Source organism: Vicugna pacos, chromosome 25, assembly GCF_048564905.1.
Source record: "Vicugna pacos chromosome 25, VicPac4, whole genome shotgun sequence".
NCBI classification, from domain to species: Eukaryota; Metazoa; Chordata; class Mammalia; order Artiodactyla; family Camelidae; genus Vicugna; species Vicugna pacos.
Genome location: NC_133011.1, coordinates 12,264,757 through 12,282,828, shown reverse-complemented (window position 1 = coordinate 12,282,828; position 18,072 = coordinate 12,264,757). Strand labels below are relative to the sequence as shown.

At 36.1% G+C, this 18,072-nt stretch overlaps 1 protein-coding gene across 2 annotated transcripts in view; it reads right to left on the bottom strand.

The window, feature by feature from the left end:
* Positions 1 to 18,072, bottom strand: part of RIMS2 (regulating synaptic membrane exocytosis 2) — a 436,528-nt gene that overhangs the window by 360,298 nt on the left and 58,158 nt on the right. For both annotated transcript variants that reach the window (XM_072949585.1, XM_072949586.1), the window contains exon 3: positions 9,632 to 9,942. In XM_072949585.1, the coding sequence (XP_072805686.1) occupies positions 9,632 to 9,942 (311 nt within the window). The remainder of the gene's footprint in view (positions 1 to 9,631; positions 9,943 to 18,072) is intronic.

Sequence of the window (18,072 nt, the reverse complement as noted above, 5' to 3'; positions counted from 1 at the left end):
CCTAAGATCTTAACTTGGGCAGCAGGCTGGCTGGTGGTACAGCCAGCAGGGCTCGGGAATGACAAAGAAACTGCTGCTTTGGGAGGGAACGGACACTTAGATGCAGAACCCTTTGATTTTGAAGTATTTGTGGAACACAAGCTTAAGACTCAACAACCTGCAGTTGAAAATGCAAGTCTGGCATATGAAGACCTCAGAACTAGAGATAAACATTTTGGGAATAAATATCATATTCCAATATGAAAGTCAATGATACATACACAAGAAGTCCTGTATCTCACAATCTCAAGTGCCAACTTAATCCAGTTATTAGTTTATAACCATCTCTGTAACTAGTTCAGGTAGAATAATCACAGAATTAAATCGTTTTGCTTCTGAAAAGTACCTTCGCCACCTAGTGGCAAAAATTATAAATACAGGTTTATTTCTAATCACTCAAAAGCTGAAATGATCCCTTACTTGTAATTTGGCTTATACATGGCATTTCCAGCAATATATTCCAGGGAAAGGATCTTTCATTCTTCATTTCTATCAAAACTGCTATTTTTCTTCTCATTTTTTACTCTGGCCACTATTACATTCAAACTATGTAACTGGAAGAAATAATATTGGTAAAAACATAACTCTCCAGACTTTCCCACTTCCTCATAATTCACTTATTGCATAATCCAATATATATCCCAGGACAGTTGAATAGCTATGAAATTAAGGGTATCACTAAAGCTCATATTCAATGTTTCTTGCTTTCATTCACAAACAGTTTGGATTATTTAGCGAATAAAATGGTTTTTTGAAACCAGATATATGCTTTGAACAGGCCGATGAAGCAAGCTTCAAATTTCAACTTTTTACATGGATATTAATTTGTTCCAGTACCATTTGCTGAAAGTTTCCCCCTTTCTATCCTTTCTCTCTTGAATTGCCTTTGCACCTTTGTCAAAAATTAGCTGTCAATAAATTAGTGGGTCCAAGGTGAAAGAATTATACACAGAAAACTATAAACCATTGATGAAGGAAATTAAAGAAGACTTTAAAAAATGGAAAGATATTCCATGCTCTTGGATTGGAAGAATCAATATTGTTAAAATGGTCACACTGCCCAAGGCAATCTACAGATTTAATGCAATCCCTATCCAATTACCCAGGACAAATTTCACAGAACTAGAACAAATCATAATAAAATTCATATGGAACCATCAAAGACCTAGAATTGCTAAAGCATTACTGAAGAGAAAGAAAGAGGCTGGAGGAATAGCTCTCCCAGACTTCAGACAATACTATAGAGCTACAGTCATCAAGACAGCATGGTATTGGTACCAAAACAGACATATGGACCAATGGAACAGAATAGAGAACCCAGAAATGAACCCACAAACCTTTGGTCAACTCATCTTCGACAAAGGAGGCAAGAATATACAATGGAATAAAGACAGTCTCTTCAGCAAATGGTGTTGGGAAAACTGGACAGCAGCATGTAAAACAATGAAGCTAGAACACACCCTTACACCATATACAAAAATCAACTCAAAATGGATTAAAGACTTAAACATAAGACAAGATACAATAAACCTCCTAGAGGAAAACATAGGCAAAACATTATCTGACATACATTTCAAAAATTTTCTCCTAGAAGAAATAAAAGCAAGAATAAACAAATGGGACCTAATGAAACTTACAAGCTTCTGCACAGCAAAGGAAACCAGAAATAAAACAAGAAGAAAACCTACGGAATGGGAGAAAATTTTTGCAAGTGAAACCGACAAAGGCTTGATCTCCAAAATATATAAGCAGCTCATACGACTCAATAAGGAAAAAATAAACAACCCAATCCAAAAATGGGCAGAAGACCTAAACAAGCAATTCTCCAAGGAAGACATACAAATGATCAAAAAGCACATGAAAAAATGTTCAATATCACTAATTATCAGAGAAATGTAAATCAAAACTACAATGAAGTATCACCTCACACCAGTCAGAATGGCCGTCATTCAAAAATCCACAAATGACAAATGCTGGAGAGGCTGTGGAGAAAGGGGAACCCTCCTACACTGCTGGTGGGAATGCAGTTTGGTGCAGCCACTATGGAAAACAGTGTGGAGATTCCTCAAAAGACTAGGAATAGACTTACCATATGACCCAGGAATCCCACTCCTGAGCTTGTATCCAGAAGGAAATCTACTTCAGGATGACACCTGCACCCCAATGTTCATAGCAGCACTATTTACAATAGCCAAGACATGGAAACAGCCTAAATGTCCATCAACAGGTGACTGAATAAAGAAGAAGTGGTATATTTATACAGTGGAATACTACTCAGCCACAAAAACCGACAACATAATGCCATTTGCAGCAACATGGATGCTCCTAGAGAATGTCATTCTAAGTGAAGTAAGCCAGAAAGAGAAAGAAAAATACCATATGAGATCGCTCATATGTGGAATCTAAAAAACAAAAACAAAAACAAAAACAAAGCATAAATACAGGACAGAAATAGACTCATGGACAGAGAATACAGACTTGTGGTTACCAGGGGGGTAGAGGGTGGGAAGGGATAGACTGGGATTTCAAAATTGTAGAATAGATAAACAAGATTACACTGTATAGCACAAGGAAATATACACAAAATGTTATGATAAGTCACAGAGAAAAAAATGTGACAATGAGTGTGTATATGTCCATGAATGACTGAAAAATTGTGCTGAACACTGGAATTTGACACAACATTGTAAAATGATTATAAATCAATAAAAAATGTTAAAAAAAAAAGAAAATAGAGAATGATGCCAAGATTAAATAAATAAATGAATGAATGAATGAATAAATTAGTGGGTCCATCTCCATTCTGTTTCCTTGATCCGTTTGTCTTCCTTTATGCCAATACCATACTGTTTTAATGACTGTAAATTTACAATGTCTTTAAATCAAGTAGTGTTAGGCCTCTAACTTTGTTCTTTTAAAAAAGCTGTTTTGGTAATTCTAACATTTCTATATGGATTTTAGACTCTACCTGTACATATGAATCAAACTTGGGAGAAATGACATCTTAACAATATTGACTCTTTTAATCCATGAACACAGTTTATTTCTCCATTTATTCAGAACTTTTTAATTTTTTCATTGGTGTTTCATTGTTTTCAGTGTAAAGATCCTGTGCTTATTTTGTTAGATTTATACCTTAAGTACTTCCATTTTTTGGTGCTAGTGTAACCACTAATACAATTACAAATACAATTTCTTTAGTACACACAATGCTATTCAAGGTGTTCACTTCTTCTTGAGTGAGGTTTGGAATTTGTCTTTCAAGGAATTTGTCCAGTTCTTCTAACTTGTCGATGTTACAAGAATAACATTTTAAAAAATATTTCCTTGTTAGCATTTTAATATCATTAGGCAGTGGTTATGTCATCTCTTCTGTTCAAAATAAAGGTAATTTGCATTTTCTTTTTTCTTTTCCTAGTCTGTCTAGAAGTTTAACAATTTTATTGATCTTCTGAAAGACTCAGCTTTTGGCTTCATTGTTTTCATTTTCTATTTCACTGACTTCTGCTCTCATCATTATTGTTTCTTTACTCTGCTCACTTGAGTTTAATCTGCTTTTCCTTTCTGGGTTTATTAAGGTGAAAGCTCAGATCAGTGCTTTGAGAACCTTCTTACTTTCTAATGTAGGCATCTCGTGCTATGAACTCTGCCCTAAGTACTGCTTTAGTGGCATCCCACAAATTCTGATGTTGTGTTTTTATTTTAATGAAAGTTTAAAAGGTTTCTTATGTTCTCTTTTGATTTCTTCTTTGATCCATAGGTCATTTAAAAGTATGTTATTTAGCTTCCAAATACTAGGGAATTTTCCAGAGGTCTTTTGTTACTGATTTCTAACGTAATTTCATTGTGATCAGAGAATGTATTTTTTATTACTTGAATTCCTTTCAATTTAATTAGACTTGTGTAAAGGCCAGAATATGATCTATCTTGGTAACTGTTCTGTGTATCCCTAACAAGAATAAATATTCTGTTGTTGTTCAGGGTGTGGTTATATAAATATCAATTAGGTCACGTTGTTTGATAATGTGGTTCAAGTCTACTATGTCATTGATAATTTTCTGCCTACTTGTTCTATCAGTTATTGGGGGAAAGGTATTGATACCTCCAATTATAACTGTGGATTTATTGATTTCTCCATGTACCTTTATCAGTTTTTCCTTCATGTATTTTGAAACTGTGAATATAGACACATACGTTTCCTTGTCCTCGAGTAGTTTCTTCACATGCATGTGCCAATCATTACTCCACTGGATCCACAGAAGAACCGTCTGCAGATCTCCACGATATCTCACTGTTCAGTCTTCTCCTCTCTGGTGCCCTGTGTAGCAAACTCCAGCTGCCTTGGTCTCCTCAAACTCTCAGAACTGTCCCCTCACCGCAGGAGGACCTCTGGGCTCTGCTTATACTCCTCTTCCTGCGCGTCAGCCTGGAAAGCAGTGCGCTAGGGCAGACACAGGGCTCACTCCATCTCCCATCTCTAGGGCATTTTTCTCCTTTGTTGCCTGATGCCCGATGCCCAATTTCTTAAAACCACTGTTTCAAATACTTGGTCTATTTTTTCAGATATTTCAGGCAGAAGGGTAACTCCAGGCCCTAATACTCCATCTTAAACATTTTAATTATTACTTCTACTTTAAAATAATCAAATGGTCACAAAGATACTTGGAAGGTCAAGAGTAACAATGAAGAAATAATAGTTATTACCAAACTGTTAAATATTCATTATGCAAGCTTTAACTTGTTTTAAAACTTTACACTTTAGATCCAAGATAATCAGCTTATATTTTTGCTATTCTCTTGCCGTCACTTAACACCTGGTAGCATTTTTCACCATCTAACAAAATACATTAAGATGTAATTTAGTCATATGACATTTTTTTTGTTTTCCACTCTTGCCTAATTAAAATTTCAGACAAAATCACAATGTAATCTCTCAGTACTTTCATCAAAGGTCTTATTTAAGCAGTAAAATACAGAAATAAGTACTTAAGAATCTGTAATGCCTATAAAATATTGTTTCTTTGTAGCTATGCTTCTCAAAATGCTTTATAATCCATTAGAAGCAAGTAACTGTGTTACTTTTTTCCTATCATTTTAAAATTTTGGTTTTTTGTTTTCCTTTGTAAGGAAGTAAGGAAAACAGAGTTAGAAATATTACATAGTAATATAATTACAAGATCAGAGTCAAAATGTCCTTTTTGAAGACTTAACCTAATACTCCAAATATATTCAATTTTAAGTATGAATCATGGTGAAATTATCTGAGCCTTGTGGTAACAAGTAATATCCATATTGAAATTCAATAAATATTTGTTGAATAAGTGAATTATAGTAATGAGCTATTATAATATGAATGAATGTCATTCTCTACTAATTGAACACAATACTACCAATTATAGGACAAAAAAATGGAAGTGAATGCTTCCAAGTTTATATCATGGCAGAAGACCTTAAAATACAACGTAACAGAACCTTAGAGCTGGAAGTCTTTTTGAGATGTTGGAGACTGCCTTTCCTATTTTAGAGATGAGAAAATTGAAACACAGAGGAATGATATACATCTACAAATGATAACAAAAGGAAGATGTGAGAACAGGATCTACATATTCTAACTTCAACTTTTTCTAGCTTTTCCACCATACAAAGTAGCCAAAACATTTCTAACTTTTTAACTTCTCCCAATGTTCTAGGAAGCTCTGAATAAATAAATAGTAAAATTTTACATAAAAGAAAAAAATCAGCTATTTCCTAAATTTCACTGATTTTCAACTATGAAAATTATGAAGCATCCAACTTTTAAATAATTTCAAATGTATAAAACATCAACTAAAAGCATTTAAACAGTTTTACTTTAGTTTTTCTGTAATTTTTAAAACAAAAAATATAGCCTTAAAAACGGTTATTTCCCCCAGCCTTCTCTAGATACCATCTTAGATCTTATAAACCCAGTGTTTTCACAACCCTCTTCCACCCCAAGGCCTCTTTGTAAAACAAATATTTGTAATATCCCCTTTACTACCCTCCAAATGAAATCCAGAGGTAAAAATGTCCTAATAATTTACATAATTTTCAAGACATATCTATTCCTAACTCTATAATACATGGAAAAGAAATAACTGATCAATAAAAAATAAAATATATTTAACTAAATAAATGCTCAGGCACAACAACCCAAGATGTCATAATAAAGGAGTAAGACACAGCTACATGAATGTAGTCAACCTGTGACCCCCTCAATAAATGCGTCAGAACAGTATACTCAAATGTGGAATGACGCTGCCTCTAAGCAGCACAAAGTTTCACTAAACGTTATGTCTCTTAGTGACAGAGCTACAGAAGACAACGGCTACTGAGCTATTAAAAGACACTTGTATTTCCCTCCCTTAGATATCTTTAGATGACTTTGTGCTTTCCTACTGGTCTCCACTAGCAGTATTGGCATCACTTGAGAGCTCATTAGAAATACTGATTTTTGCGCTTCCCTCATGTGTAAAACACTGTGCTAATAAGATCTGTGAGAGAAGTCAAGTCATAAAACAGGTCAAAACCACTGCAGTATACACTTAAAAAGATTAAACTAAATTCCTTAAAGGAAGTAAATGTAACATACTTTTCTCTCAAACATAGTTCTCGGTCTATAGATTTAAATTTCATTGAACCAAATCTTCTCTTTTTTGAGGCTACTGGTTTTCTGAATGCTACTGAAGAACAAATTGCTAACAATCCTTTAAACTGGAGTTACATTCCTTCAGAGAAGCTCCATTTTATGAGAAGCTCCATTTTATGAGAAGCTCCATTTTGCGGTCCAAGTCAAATCCTACTAGGAGACCCGTTCTGGTAAGAAAGGCGAGAGACGTGGGGAGAGGGGGAGGAGACGGAGGTAAGGGAAGCAAGAAAGTGGGATTAACGGAAGGAATTTAAATAATAACAAAGAAAATGAGCAAACAAAGGAGAAATTTCAACACCACTAAGAGGTGGGCAGGAATTGGCAAACTTTTTCTGTAAAGGATCAGAGAGTAAATATTTTGAGCTATAAGGGCAATATAATATGCTCTCTTGTAACTACTATGCTCTGGAGTTGAGGCTGAAATCGGCTGTAGACAATAAGTAAATTGAAAGATGTGGCTGTATTCCAATAAAACTTTATTTACAAAAGACAGGTGGCACAGATTTGGTCTCAGGGACAGGTTCCTGACCCTTGGCTCCAGAGGAAAGCATTCAAAAGGTTCATAGATACATGGCCTAATAAATTAATATAGAATCTGCATTTTGAAAACAACAAAAACATGTTCTTTTTTGCTTATGATAAGGGGAATTAAATTATTCTTGAAGAGAAACTATTTTACAAATAAAAATTTATACAAATTATAGCCAATTCCACTTTCTAGGCATAACTACCAAATTTGATGTTAGATTCTAACTTCTTCCCTGACTAAAAGTAATTCTTGTAAACAAAAGGAGCTATTGGTTTGACTTGTATGAGGTTCAGAAAGGAAGGATATAATTACAGGATACATGGAGTCATTAAAGTATGCATTTACTAGTAATAGCAGTCAAAGGCACCAGGCAAAAGAAAAAAGAAAAAAGGGACAACTATATCTCGCTTCCTCATAATGGGTCAGATTCTACCGTTTATTCAGGCTAGTACCTTGTCAATGGAAGAAGCATTAAGAGATAATACTGAAAGAGATTTGTTCTTATTACCACCTTCTTCAAAGATTAGAAATATGCTTCTAGCTTCCCTACAACAATGAATTAACTACTCATAAATTTGTTGGATTTATTTTTAACACCCACAACCTCCTGATGACATGCACTCCAAAACTTAATAATCTATTATGTGATCCAGTATTTTAGTACCTCCTTTCATTTTTTCCTAAACCTACCTTTCTAAAGTCCAAGGGGAACTATCTCATGCAGCTATCTAGTTTTTGAAGAATGGGCCTATATTCCCATTATCCATTTTATTTAGTCATTCATTCATTCATTCATTTGTTCATTTAAAATCCTACCTCCATTGTTCATCATCCAAGCTCATATCCTTTGATCATTATAGTTGCCATTTTACAGACCTTCTTGATGTCTAAAGTCCTTCTGTAGCAGACACTGCTACTGTCTCAACCCACATTGCTTCATCCTTCAACTGTTCCCTACATAGCTATGTTTTCTTACAGTAGTTGTAATAATCTGCCTGAGTACTTTCTTTGCACAGGAACATGTTTGACTGATGAGTTCCAGGGAGTTAACATCCCCCAGGAATAGCCCTAGTCCAACAGCAAAGGAAACTTATAGATAAATACCTCCTGCCTCCTTGCCCATAAGTGGGATACCCCTGCGGTCCAGCAGTCTCAGTAAGACTGAGACACTATTGCCAAAAGAGATAACCTGCTCTTGAATGCATCCAGCATTGTATTCTTTCTCTGAACTGGACCACTTCCCACTTCCCTATGGGTAGTGCCTGAAATTTCCTTCCATGTAAACCACCTGCACCCAAATCTCCATGTGCTTAAAGTGGTCCTCAGTCTAAACTGGTCCTCTAACCTTCAAATTCCTAGGTTCCTGAGATTTTGCACTGAGACATTTTCATAGTACGCCAGCCATGAAATCACCACTGTTTTGTCCAAAGATAGGATTATATTGCCTGTTTCACTTTCGCTTGTTTTCAAAAAAACCTGGAGCATCCATCATTTTATTATTCTTCCAAGACACAGCAACACACGGTGGGGTGATGGCTTAAGGCACCTTCTAAAGTGACTCCCAGTTCCCTTATCTGTTATAACTGAGAGTTCAGAATTCACCATCCTATGATTACAATTTAGATTTATTTTTCCACAAATAAATGACTTAATGCTTGTTCACACAGAAATGTTATCTGTCACTTCTGGATAATAAACATAGTATAAACTAGATTTGTAAAATTTTTTTCTATTCAAACAGAGGAATATGGTATAGAAAAATAAACTTCCTATGAAAATTTTCCATTCTCCCCCTTCCAAAAGTAGGAAATATAAGAACCATAAATGTCATCTTTAAAAGTCTAATACTTTGAACATAGAGAAGCCCATAGAATTAAGCCAAAATAGTAAATAACAGAGTTAGCCCATGGAAACATCAAACTCATGAAACCCTTTCATCTATACTTACCTGCGTGGAAAAACCACTTCATTCTTCAGCTCAAGGTGGAAACTGTGGAAACATCATTAACCTTCTCCGTTCTCTTAACTCCACTTCCAGTTAGTCCCGTCAATCCAACCTCTCCAAAGTGTCTTAAAACCATCTCTCCTTCATTCCCGTTGCCCTCATTCCAGTTTGTCTTTTCTGTGACCAACCTCCTACCTAGGTTCCCTATTTTATTCCACCTCTTTATTCTGGAAAATCTGTTAACCTGACACTCCTTCATCAAACCTAAGACTGTTCAAATGTATAGTAGATCAAGTCCTGAACATCATTTTCAGCATTTATATAAAACATATGGACATTTCCATTATATTTAGACAGCTCATTTGTTGCCTAAACATTTTATGTATTTTTATTTCTGTTTGGAATGAAGATTAAAAATAATGTTTACCTAAAGATTAAGCAAAATGTTTACCTGTCTGAAGCTATGTCACTGGCAATTTGGTGCTTCACTCCTGACCCATTTTTAATAGAATCCTGTCTTGTGAGCCCATGAGATCGACTTTTCTCCACTGCAGGTACAGATAAGTCACCTGAGGGTCCTGGGAACTGGGCCTGCTCATGGAGTTTTGCCTTCTTCTCCTGAGGCGCCTCCTCATTCCGCAGTCCTCGGAGAGCCTTTTGATCAGGTTGCTGTGCTGTATTAGATCCACTGTTATAAAACCATGCTCCTGACTTAGTGAGGATTTCTTGTTGTTTTCGGCACAAATTACATACCCACATAACCTGCACATGAACACACAGGGAAAAGAAATTAGTGATTCTAAAAGTTAAGAACAGATAAAAAGAGAGACAATTCCAGCTAACAAACAAAATATATGGTTATCCTTCCTGAAGTTAAAATGTAATACAGATTAACTGCTACCACTAATTAAATCACACATCCTTTCTTTTAATTTCATCGAAATAGTCATAATGAAATAGACAATGTTTACTGGCAGTAGAAATACCAAACTATAATGTAAAATCATGAGTTGTTTATCTGTATTCTTTACTTTTTATTTAAATTATGGGCATAGTATAACATACAGAAAGTGGATTTTGAGGTTAGATAGACTTGCGTTTAAATACGAACTCCAAGACTACAGACCGCAACTTTCAAGGAGGTGCTGAAACTTCATGACCCTTAATTCCTTCAGTGATAAAACAGGAGTAGGGATGATAATATCTGTTTTTCCTACATTGTTTTAAGGACTGAAATAATTTATGTAAAATGTCTAGCACAGTGCCCACTATATGTTGGATTTTCAGTGGATTACCTACTAATACTAGGTTAATCTTCTATCACCAATTATATTACAGCCTTCTTGAGGGGGCTTTTATTTCTTTTGAGTAGCTCCTAATAGCTAAAATAAAGCTAGGATCATTGCTGATCTTTAACAGAAACCTATTAATTGCCCATACTTTAATAGGACACTTTATTTAAAATGTACCATTTTAACCATTTTTAAATGCACAATTCAGTAGTATTAAGTATATTCACATTATTGTGAAACAGATCTCTAAAACTTGTTCGCCTTGCAAACCTCAAAATCTACATCCATTGAACAGCAAACCCCCTTTTCTCTCTCCCCTCATCCTCTGGTAACCATCATTCTACACTTGATTTTTTAATAGATGTTTTTCAGACCCCAGAAATCTAAGAATCTTAAAACTAACATCTGTGTGACCAGAAAACCCTCACCCTCTTCTGAAAAACATTTTTTGATTAATGAGAAAAAAAATCACACATTCATGAAATAAAAGGTGAGTTCATATTTCAAGGTTTTTTTGATATTTTCTGTCAAGTACTGAATCTTACACAGCTCTCCAGATTGCTAAATATTTCCTCATAGTTTAAATTATAATAATATAGGTAATCACCATAAAAAAATTCAACATGGCATTTTCAGCTGGTGCAAGGATGGCTTTGTAAAATACCATTTAAAAATTTTGCTTAATTGCCGATTATTCCAGTCAATATTGTTTGTATGGTCCATCTCATACAACACTGTACTTTATCATTTTTATTATTTTGTTCTATCTTCAAATTGTATATACATTTCTCTTTTCCCCAACTAAATTCAAAACTCACTGGGGGCAAGGTCTGTATCTTCTATAAGACCTTATAAATTATAGAACAGTAAGATTTTCTAAATGCTTACTAACTTGAATTCATTTGAAGTCCTTCTGGGGTATGTATTATAATAAAATATTTTATATTAAGATTTATGTTTCATCCATTTCCAAAATAACTAGTCATCAATAATGTCCATTTTTGTGACTCTCTTATTTGTATAAATAAATAGGAAAGCATTTTTGATATGAAAACACCAAAATTTCAAATTAAAAAAAATCATATTTCAAATTTCTTTTGATTTGAACACACGAAATAGATCTAACCCATCAATAGTCTCAAAAATCAAATTGCAACCAAAATCTTCAGCCTTTCAGCGCCATCTTGTGACAAGTGGAGGTACTGCAGATCTTTTTTAAAAGTAAAAGGCACACTAAATATTGAACCACAAAATAATGTTAAAATAAATTAAACTTGAATTTCAACTTTTCTGCTTCATTTTAAATAAATTAATATTCATGCTACAGCAGTAATACATCTACATGATTCTATGATATGAATTTACCTAGAATTGGTCATGCTCAGAAAATTGAAGAATACTATCCTTTTGTACCCGGTAATTGACAATGAAACAAATGAGTTTGTGAGGCAGACAATTATCCAATCATGATCATCTGCAGAAACAACCTACTGCTGCTTCATTATTTGTCACAAGGTAAGCAGGTTACTTAAACTCTCCTAGAGAAGAGATTCTTAAGGAATATCCCTAGGGCAGCAGCGTCAAGTACCACCTGGGAACTCTCTAGAAGTGCAGATTTTCAAGCTCCACTCCAGACCTACTAAATCAGAAATCTGAGGCAGGACCCAGAAATCTGTGACTTTTTTTGTGTGTTTGTGTGCCGAATCCTACCGGTGATTGTGATAAAGGTGGAGGACCACCGCTTAGGGCAGAGATTCTCAACTCAATATGCTGAATGAGCTACAGGTATGTGTTGCTCAGAGTGGTGAAATAAGACCAAAGGAGGCCATGACCAGCCTTGCCAATTTACCTCAGTGTAAACTAGGTACATTTATGACACTATATTTAAATTATAAATTTAAATTTATCATTGTAGTAATAGCATTATTTCCATGTAGCACAAAACGAGAAAAAGACTTAAAAGCACTATAGGCTTAGTTTTTGTCATCTGTTAACACCCACTGGATATTTATATAAGATAAATGAGTGTAAGGTGTGAAGGATGATGTCTGATTCCTAGTAAAGACTCCGTGTATTAATACTGTTCCCATACTCTCTGGGCTGTCCACATTGGTTGCTCATTTTCTGACTTGATCCTATGTTCCCCCCTAAACTGCTGGCTTCTAGTAATCCTCATATTTTAACACTCAGTTACCCTTTTTCTTTTACTATCCCTTCCTACTCTTGGATTAATAGATTATTAATCTTTAAAGCTCAGGAAACCTAAACCCACTCAAAGTAGTACAAGGACTGACACTTTCACCTGAAGCCCTTCACATACACTGCAATTTAATTTATAAATGATGAAACTGAACTCTGCCTTACAAGCATATACACACATACATGCCGTGAAATGACTTTTCACTAATTGGCTATGAAATAATTCTAGTCTGCTAGTGTTACGGAAACGACAGGCCAGCCAAGAAACAAGCACCACTCGGAGGGTTGGAGTACTCAGATGTATTACGCCGGCGGGCTCAGAGGGGCTTCTGCTCCGAAGCTCTGAGCACCTCCAAGACGTGCGCATGAGGTTTTATAGGGTTAAGTACAAACTTGGGGTATTGGGCCAATAGGCATGGAACAGCTTTAGCAGCATCATTATCACAAAAGTGGAGGCAGGGATGCAGCAAATCAACATTCCAAAGCCTGATATATATCTTTGAAAATCCAGCTGGCCAGCAAAAAACATGAACAGCAAACCAACACTAATTAACTTAGATTCACAAGTTAGTCCAGCAGAACTCAGATCAGTATTCTGATACTTAGATTTGTGAGTTATCTTGTTAGACCAAACCAGCTTCTCCTTCATATTCCTAGACTTGTAAGTTATCCTGTTAGACCAGCCCGGCTTTTCCTTCACACTAGAGGTAAATTCTGTGTCCATGGAAAAAAATTTTAACTAATTTGGGAATAAAACTGTAGGACTTTGGTTAATGGAAACTTTTAACCAATTACGTTAACCAGCAAATATATCTTATGATGAATACTGTTAAAAATATCTTAGAAATACATATGCCTGTAAATCTCCGTGGTTAAATCTCTATTAGTTTTGTTGGTGATCATAAATATCAAAAAACATCTAAGCCCTGAGAATACAAAGACACAGAGGATTCAAAGTTATAAGGTATTATTGCTTTCAGTTCTAAATATGCCAAAATTTTCAAAGCAATACAGCAATGTAAGAGATGGAATACTATGACCCAAATTTGTCACGTATCGCCATATGTTCCATTCCACAAACATCCTTGTTGGGGTTGAAAAGGGTGAAAAACAAAATCCTAAGGAAAACAGAAATATCTCTTTGTCGAATGAAATAAATGCACAGCCTGAAAGTTGAGAGTTATGTTTTATTTGGTGGACATTTCTGAGGACTCGAACCCCTTCGAGCCCGGGATGACAGCCTCTCAGATGGCTCTGAGGGACTGCTCCGAAGAGGTAGGGGAGGAGCTAGGATATTCAGGAGCTTTACAACAAAGACCAGGTAGTTGGAACATTAAAAGGTTACTTGTTAACTAAAGAAAACCAGGCATCTCAAGTTAAAGAATTTTGCGCTTTTCTATGTATGGGAGGAAGCAAACATTTGGGCTCACTGAATTCATTCCTTTGACAAGCACCTAGCCATCTAGGGCCAGTATCCTGTCCTTTCTTATTCTGAGTCCCCTCAGAGGGCACCACTGTGAGTGGCTGCAGAGGCTGGGCTGCAGGCTTGTCTTCACTGGGGGGTGGCAGCAGACACTGATGACTTGATGGTTTCAGCATTCTTTGTTCACTGATATGGTTTGCAGCATTTTTTGTTTACATCTTTAAAACCATAAAGTTGGTAAATGTAATCGCTAAACTGAATGAACGTTACGTTAAGTGAATACAATAACTTAAAGGAATTTAAAGCACTGAAAAATTGTGATTTTCATCTAAATAGGGATAATAAATAATAAGACTAATTCAGAGAAGGAAAGATGGCTGGTTAGAGACTGGTGCTGTTGAGACCACAGGCAAAGTTCATAAGACCAGCTAATTTTGCATAGAAGAAAGAATTTACTAGATTCTACCCCTAATCAGACTAGACTCTATTGCTAATCTATAATGCTTTATAAATGTGTGCATCTGTCAGAAAAGAAAAGAGTGTAAATTGATCAGTTTAATGCTATCACATGACTAGAAAATTGGAAGATGCTAGCTAGCTATTAAACTTACTTTCTTTTCCTCTTAGAAAACATTTCCCAATCTCCTCTTTAGTTAGAGACGGCCATGGCCATATGACTATGTTCCGGGCAATGGATTATAAGTGGAATGATGTGTACCATCCCCATGAGCATTAAAAACTCTCATACGCTGCTGTCATGCGCTTCATTCAAGACCCTGGGGATTAAAGGAACCACAAAAAAAGAAGCCTGGAAACCTGAATGAGTACTTGGAAGGGAGCCCTCTGTTAACCACCAGGGTGGATTTCACACAGATGAGAAAAAAAAAAACTATTATGTTGAGCTACAGAAACTTTTTGAGTTTATCTTTTACATTTTTTGAACTTCCTTAACTAATTCAAAATCTTTTCAAAGTGTACGTTCTATTGAATGTGTGTCACCAGCACAATCTTTGTATGCGAAGAATAAGGCATGACTAACACTGGCGTGTAAATGTGCTTCCAGTGCTTCTGGAGCCTAAGCACTGAGTCCTAAGAGCTGGTTGTGCACATTTCCTCCTAAATCCATGTTCGATGAAGTAAGGTGGGTTACCTGAAAGCAGCCACAGTGGATGTTTTTAGACTATAAAAACTGGAAAATACCACAAGTCAGGGTTTTTTCTTACAGAGAGCCTGTTGTTAGCAATTATCAGCACACCACTGAATAGAATGTATCCACTACAGTGTCCTAAAAGATTAATACATTTAGTACTAGAAGAGAAACTTGGATGAAGCTATAATTTACCATAAAATTAATTCAGACCATAAAATTCTAATTTATTTATAGATGGGCAAATAACTATTAACACTAACTCATTAATTATTTATTCATTCATACAATATTCACTAAATGCCTAGTATGTGCCAGACACTATGCTACAAGCTGGTGAAAACAGCTCAGTAGACATAGATTTTAAAGTGTAGTAGGGAGACAGTAAGCAAATAATGGCACAAATATTGTTTGGGTTACAATTTATGATAAATGCTACAAAAGGAATGCAGTTACACCACAAATTCCGTGATGTTTTCCTTTCCCCTGGTCCAGGCTGTGTTGGGCAAAGAAGAAGAACACAGAAATCTTTAAGAGGCCTGGAACTCCAGAGAGGCTCAACTCCAGCATTACTCTCAAGTGCTCCCATCATCAGGTTTATGGTGTTTCTGTCTCTCAAATGCCAGAATTCAGCGGTATTTTGGGCTACTAGCCAACACTACTACTACTAGTGCATGGTGGATTTGGAAAGTTGAAGTACTTGGCCTAAAGGGTTAAAGGTTTTCAAATGTGTTCCTTAAGCAGTTAAAACATCACCATAATCTCTGTATTATAGGCTTCTGAATTACAAAACCAGTATCAGAAAACCCCCTTCGTCTAATACCCCAAAACAAGCAGCAAGACTTTCTCAGATTCCCCACGACCTGCAAGCACCACGTCTCTAGCTACAGTCTATTTGTAGGCTGAAGCAGAAAATTTCGATGGTGTCATCTATAATTTTTTATCTAATTTCCCTCAACAGCATACTAGCCAGACTTCTATTAAAGTTACCCACTATATTTTAGTCTGCTAAATAGCTCCTGTGGATAAAGTCTCCATTTGTGATATTTCTACCCCTTGCCTGCTGTTTTTCCAGAAAGTGTCTAAGTGTTCTATGGGGCTTCTGCTGCTAAAATCTGCAGCTCATCTAATTCTTACTCTGGTTCCTCTCTGTTTAGACAGGATTATACTCCATTATTGACTTGATCTCACTTCAGCTTCCAAGGCACTAATGACTCCTCTTAGTCTCTGAACAGTCCTCCACTCCCAAGCTATCTGTTCTGCAGTCTCTTCCACAAAGTGACCTCAGCCCTCGGCCCTCACCATGGGGGGGTTGTCATAACAGGGACACACAGCTGCCTCTGTGTCCTCCATGTCACACTGGAAGCAAGATAGTTCTGGAAAGCTAATGCTGGCCCTTTCTTGGCCTAACCATGACTCACTGCCAAGCTCACTGTGAAGCACCTATGCCCCAGGTGGGTGCCAAGGCACCCTCAAAGATGACCTCTTCCAAGAATCTCAAATATTACGAATGGTAAAAGCCGCCCTTTGACTTAACCAATATGCCTCCTCCTCCCGAGTCAAAGCCTAGAAAGACGAGACTAGAACGTACCTCTGATCACCTACTAGCTTTAATTCTGTCTTCCTTCTCCTTCCTTACAGTGTACAAGGATAGTAGGGGCAGGCTCTTCCTTGACTGCCCTTCTCTGTATACCTAACACTTTCCCCATGTCCCCTCAGGCTTGGACTACTGAGCTTCAGGCTTCCCATTTCATCATCCCATGGCTTCCCTTAACCCTTCCATTGTCTTAATAGCAAAAAGGGAAAAAGAAGCCAGCGTACCAATAAAATAATCTAAACTGCAAGGCACTTCAAATATACTATACCTATTACACTGTGATTTGCATACTGTCAGTGATGTTCAGAGATTAATATTCACCTAAGTACAAAGTATGGGATCCTCACCTAAAGAAAGAAGAACTGGGAGCTTCAAGTTTCAGATACAATGGCTGATTCCTCTGCTCTGGGCAGGAGTTGTGGGATGGGAGAGAAAGGATCTCATGCAGGCAAGGTAGGTCTTTCAAGAATATGATAATAGCCTCTACTATCTAAAGTTGATGGTACTTAAAGAAATAATTTTAAAAGAGCCAAGTTTTGAATATAGTGAAATTAACTGAAGTCAGTAATCTAAAGAAACAGCACAATAGATCAAAGATAAGAGGACATGAGGTAAATATCAGAAACTAGAGAAGAGAGTCAGTTTGGAGAGTCAAAAGGAACACTGTGTACTTGCTGGGGGAAGAAAACAAAATAAAACAAAACACTACTGCCCACGGTTGAACCTCAACAGGCTACTCACAGCACATTAGCAGTAGGCTGCTTCCTTTGTAAAGAAACAGACAGCAGTATCATAAATACCGAAGGGTTAATTCACTTCGTGAGCGTGCTCCAACATGAGTCATCAAGTGAAACTAAAACCAGTTTTAACCAATTAAATGTGATTAGATCACTGCGTATTCATTGCCATGACTTTATAATAAATGACCAGTTAAATTACAAAGCTGAGACAGTCAGATAATTGAGCAGCAATTTTGATGGCTTTATAATACTCATATAAAAATGGGTGTGCCTCCCATGTTGTGGCAATTTGAGATGCCAAATATTAAAAGACAGGAAATAAAATGAAAATGAAAAACAATTCACTTGAAAATATAATCCTTTACTGTTCTGTCATGCAGTCAATACTACTAAAAATTTTAACCATCTTCTCTATTTATCAAAATGAAACACAATTGCAAAAAATGCAATTTAACTTACACTTAGAAACCTCGTATTATAGAAAATTAAAAATT